The 5,786-nt window shown below is 35.5% G+C and overlaps 1 protein-coding gene across 1 annotated transcript in view; it reads right to left on the bottom strand.

The window, feature by feature from the left end:
• Positions 1-92: 92 nt before the first annotated feature.
• Positions 93-5,786, bottom strand: part of Smp_170300 (putative short chain dehydrogenase) — a gene marked incomplete at its 5' end in the record, with an annotated part of 12,031 nt that continues 6,337 nt past the window's right edge. Inside the window, 3 exons of the mRNA XM_018794593.1 lie at positions 93-645; positions 1,976-2,114; positions 2,581-2,790. Of these exons, the coding sequence (XP_018648991.1) occupies positions 533-645; positions 1,976-2,114; positions 2,581-2,790 (462 nt within the window). The 3' untranslated portion in view covers positions 93-532. The remainder of the gene's footprint in view (positions 646-1,975; positions 2,115-2,580; positions 2,791-5,786) is intronic.

Here is a 5,786-nt window from a genome sequence, read left to right as displayed (position 1 = left end):
GTCCAGTGCTTCCAGGTTTTCCATGGTGGTCTAGCTTCAATTGACTCACGCTTTCAACTATGAAAATACTAAGTCTCCACAAAACCCCGTCTGATAATTAAAAAAAATATATTTTAACGAGCTTGAGAAAATTAGTAATAATTTACCACTGGCATTTGAAAAAGAGTTGCCCTGAGAGACATAAATTTATATAGAAGGTTGAATAGAACATTTCAAACTAAATTGTAAATATTTAAAGAAAGTGTCATTTATTGTCATGTAAAGTTCATACATTATAGAATTTATGGAAAAAGAAACAACGACAAATGATCATTTATATTATATCACAATTGAGCAACACATTATACTCCTTGAGTTGAAATACACATCCACATAAAGAATTCAAGTTATAAAATAAATTGAATGTAGTAAAAAAAGACAAACTAACTAAAACAAAAATAACTCATAATTGCGCATCATGAAGAATAAAAACCACGCATATGTGTTTTAATTATAAGCTGTGATAATTTTCTTCTGCTGACTAGGGTAGAGATTATTTAAGGAATGGTGCTGCAATATCAGCTAAATTAGACATGAATTTTCGTTTTTCATCATCCTTTGAATGTGTACAGGCTAATTTTAAGTGTTGATTAACCACTTGACGATCTGCAAAATGAGTAAACACAAAATTCAAATGCTAAATATTGGCTTTTGATAGTATTCACGAGTCAAATAAGTTATGAATAAAATTCATTTGAAGTGTACATCGATGAGTAATCGTGATGATAATCGACTACATTGTATGCAATAGTAATACGTATGTAAAAAATACAGTGAATGAAAATGTCAGTCAGCAAAGCTGAATACATTCGATTAAAGACTAACTTTCATGATATTTAAGAGTTATATTGTAGTGTCGGTTGCTATATTAAGCCCATATACCTTATTCTAGCTTCTGAACAGGCCAATTTGTCCATTCTTCTTGAGATACATTTTGACCTTGTTTATGATTCGCTTATCAACCTTGACTGTTTTTATATGAGCGTTTGTGTGTGTACACTTCTTATCCTATTCATCATATGTCTGTAACTTAATTTTATCTGGCTGTGAATAATGATTAACGCTTGGTTAAATAGGGTTGGCTCACCCGCCATTTGCACTGCGCGTCATTTCGCTTTGTCTCTCTTATTGTTTGTCCAGATCAGTGAGTCTACAAAATATTTGTATTCAAAAATCCATTCTCGTTTTTGACTTATTTAATTCCCATGTTCACCAACGCAATTTAAATCGATAATTTTACACGGGGATAGACGATATGTATATTTCAACAACATTCACACGATTCACTTGGAGTCAGATTCGTGGTCACAAAAATATACTAAGAGTATCCATATTTGTAAAATATAAATCTTTTACGACACAGATATTCCAAAAGTTGATTTCAATGAATATCAACTTTTGGACAAAAAAGGACTAAGAAACTAAAACTTTCATTTCCACATGGTGCATCTTCAAAACTGAAACACACTAATATATATCACAATAAACAATTCATGTCTTCGAAAGCTGGAGAAAGGCTTTAAACACCTTGTAAAAATAGGGGTTAATAGATACTTTCCGAAGTCCTAGAGAAAAAAGATGGGTTGTGTTATATTTTTACTGAGTAGCAACTGTTTTCGTTACTGATTTCAGCATCTTTCCAGGATCTTCTAGAATATCAATGGCACATATGAACTTATAAATATCCTTGTTTTTGTAAGTGAAAAAACCTTATAAGTGGAGATTCCTCTCATACTTTCTAATTTTTTTCACTTCGGGGAATAATTGCAGATTTTCGGGGATAAGGAGAGTGTAAGAAAGTTTATGCCTAGCCTTCAAGTACCGAATGTGTCAATTTATGAGCTAGATTAGAAATGATAATGATGACCATGAAGAAAAAAACAACAACCAAGTTGTGAGTTGTACTTGAAAAAAAAGAGAAATTTGTCAAAACAACCTTGAAAGAAAGAACCGTTTTGAAATCTTCTCACATTTGGTACCAAAGCTAACCAGATTGCTGCATCTGCACCTTGTTCTGGTGTTCTTAGTTTATTTTTCATTTTATTGTAAAACGATGGCATAGACAGAGCGACAGCCTAAAATTATATGTTTAAAAAAGAGAAAACTTAAAGAAATACAGCGAAAAAATAGTCACAGGATGGAATCGTACAGAAGACATCGATAAGTTCTAGCTATGGATAAAAAGAGCTGACATAAAGTTTCGTATTATATTGCATACAAAGCAGCTAAATATATTTAAGTCCTTTGAGGGAACCAAGTTATCTACGAGATCGTAATTAACTTTATTTAAAGAATTAACATAATGAATAATAACAAAACGTAGAAAACATCTGAATGAAATCGGTCAAGTTTCTCCTTAATGTGATAGCTTAATTAATACTAAATGAGATTTCTCGTACAGAAAGAAATTATCCAGTCATAGTTAAACGGATGATTGTCATTAATGTTGATGTAAAAGGACAACAAATAAACACTTAGCAACTTGTTACTAGACTACTTTTTATCAGAATTATTAAAAACTATGTAGCCAATAACACTTACTGGTGTATCAGCCCAACCAGGATGCATTGAACAGAAGAATATTTCTGGATAGTTTTGAGACCACATTTCAGTCATAACAACTTGTTGACGTTTATTTTGTGCATAAACCATTGTTCCATCAAATTTGTTGGGCTTGGTTGTAAGCATCGGATTAGCATGATTCAATTTCTGTACTAACATTCCACCTGAGCTAACAGTAATAACACGAGCCTATATACGATAGGTGAGAAGTGTTAACAGTAAAAGAGGATAATTACACATGTGTATTTTATAAATGATAAGTAAATCAAATGAAAAAACTACTAACTAGTTGATATTTCAGCTCAAACATTGACCATCGTCACCAATAGAATTTTGACGCTGACTATATATTCAGATATTCTGGTTAGTGTTTTTTTAGCAAGGTTTTGTTCCATGGGATGGGGTTGATGACCCTATACCCAACGTCACTCCTTTATCAGGGCTTAGGACCGGCAGTAACTTTAGAAGGGCTACAGGTGGAGGAAAAGAGGAAGACCAACGAACACTGCGTCAGGAAGTGGGAATAGACATTAAAAGGATGAATAGAAAATAGAAACAAGTGGAAAGGATTGCCTGAAACAGAGTTCGACGGAGAATACTGGTGGGCGAGCTACGCCACCCCATGAGGGGTAATAGTCTTAAGTAGTTTACATTAAGAGTTTATTTTTGATTGACTGGAAATTTAAAAAAATGCGCGCCATATGAATGACTCAGACTTATTCGATCGACTAACTAACTGACTTTATCAGAAGGTTTACAGTCTATAAAATTAATTATGTTGGTTGAAAAATCAGTTCAAATCATTGAGATTACAATTAGATGACAAAATAAAATACTTCCTATCTCACCAATAAAAGTTAGCTTAATACACAACATATTCTCTTGAAATTTCTGAATATAGAATCTAGCTCCATTGTCATGAAGCACTGTAAAATAGGTAAGTAACAAGATTACTAACATTTCTAAATACCGGCTTTTAATTTTTATCATTTCTGTATGTGTTTAAAATAAAACAGTAGCTAATAAGATCCCAGTAAGTTTTTTTGTAAAGGATATGTAACTCATTCAAAGTTCTGTTCATATGATTTCTAAAAGATATTTTTCCGTTTGTCTTATATCCATGCTTGCAACATTGTCAATCGTTCCTTTAATTTTATACATTTTATGAAAGTTTATTCTACGTATTTAAAATAAGTAGTTCATTTATACTTCAGTTTGTTATTTTGATTTCTTTTTACATGATTTTTATGTTGATACATATATAGTGAACAATCATTGATAAATTAATGTGTCTACTCTATTTTGTTCCCAACACTTAATAACAACAAAGGTGTAAGATATACAATGATAACTAATTAACAGATAAAAAAATACCAATAAATAATTTATTTTTCTTAAAAACAAAAATTAGATTTAGTGAGTAGTTTAGTAGCAGTCTACCTAGACGTCTAAGAACTGTAATGCTTGACTTATAAAGTCATTACTTATTTGATAATAATTAATATTCAGTATTGGGACAAAGTGAATTATCAATACTTTATTTATTTATTTAAACACATACGTATTGGCACAAAAGGGCACCAGATACATATGCGCCACACAAAATAATGAGAATGGGAGGAGAAAGGGGGAAGATGCGTATACATAAGGAAGAAAAAAGGATGAAAAAAGGAGAAGAGTAATGATGGATAACTGAAATGTACAACCAGAAGAGCTCTCTCAGTTAAGAAAGTTATAACCACTCTTCATGAAGAAAGTAAAAGAAGGTTACAGCAGGCTCGCCACTGGCTTCTATTCTAAGCCATATCTGATAACGTCTCTAGCCACTGTGTTGCACAATCTCTCGAACCCCAGCCAGGGAGTCGTGAAGGACCAACAGAAGCTAGCCCTTTGCAGCTTTCTTTCATGCCACGACACCATGTCATACACTGACCACCTCTCCGCTTTTTACAACCAGTCCCAGAGTCGGCAAATAATGCACGACGTGGAAGTCTCTGGGACGACATTCGTAGAACATGTCCAAGCCACCGAAGTCGGTGTTTCATAATGGTGACACCAATTGGATTATCATCTCTGCGCCCGAACACACGATGCCGAACCTCTGCACTACTAACATGGTGTTGCCACTGGATATCAGCAATCCTTCGGAGACAACGATGATCGAACACAGAGAGACGTCTAACATCCTCAACTCGGAGAGGCCAGGTTTCACAAGCATAGAGCAAAACTGCTCTCACCGACGCGTTGTAGATCCGACCTTTTACAGCCAGACTAACATCACGAAGGCGCCAAAGATGGCCCACATTGGCATAAGCCGCTCTGGCTTTCATTATACGTGCATCGATGTCATCACTCACGCCACCACCAGCACTTATGTAGCTACCTAGATACACGAACTTCTCAACTACTTCAATCTGCTCACCATCCAGGGTGTGTAAGGATTAGAATCCTGTCAGCCTTGTAGGAGTACTTTGCACTTGGATGGTGCAAAGCACATGCCGTACCTGCGGACACTGATTGCCAGCTGATTAAGTGCAGATTGCATGCCTTGGGCATTATCGCACAGTAGGACAATATCATCCGCATACTCAAGGTCGAGAAGTCGTTCTCCAGGCAGCAGGTCCACACCGCCATTACTTACATCCATCAGAGCTCTTTCCAGGATGTCGTCGATGGCAAAGTTGAAGAGGAATGGTGAGATTCGTTAAGTCTGGCCGATTGCGAACGCTGTTATTCGCTTCCCTAAGCTAGTTCCGTGCCCTCAATCTAGAACTACTCCGCGTCTTGAAGACCAGATAAAAGGCACAAAGTGTGAGGGAAGCACTTTACTACAGGTTTCATTTATGTACAGAAAATATAGAGTTTGTAGTGTCGCGATTCGTTAATCGTTTCTTCGATAACCGCCTATAATTATAATCTTACCGGTGCGTCAAATCAGAAGCCAAAGGATAGCAGCGATTACAGTTTATCGTCAAATAACTCAGGTCAGAAAGCTATCGACACCTGAGCGAATATGCACGAGCGAGTGAGCGGCAAGCGAGAGAGCGAGTGATCAGGCGAATAAGCGAAGGTAACCAGCGAGGCGAAAGCGAGCAAATAGCAAGCAATTACACAGGCAATTTATAGATATATGAAAAAATGTCTGTGTTTGCATAAAGTACAGTAAAGTGAATAGGGTAGTTACA

Source organism: Schistosoma mansoni, chromosome 1 (assembly GCF_000237925.1).
Source record: "Schistosoma mansoni strain Puerto Rico chromosome 1, complete genome".
Taxonomy (NCBI): Eukaryota; Metazoa; Platyhelminthes; class Trematoda; order Strigeidida; family Schistosomatidae; genus Schistosoma; species Schistosoma mansoni.
The sequence above is the reverse complement of the archived record's forward strand: the minus strand, read 5'-3'. Positions and strand labels throughout refer to the sequence as shown.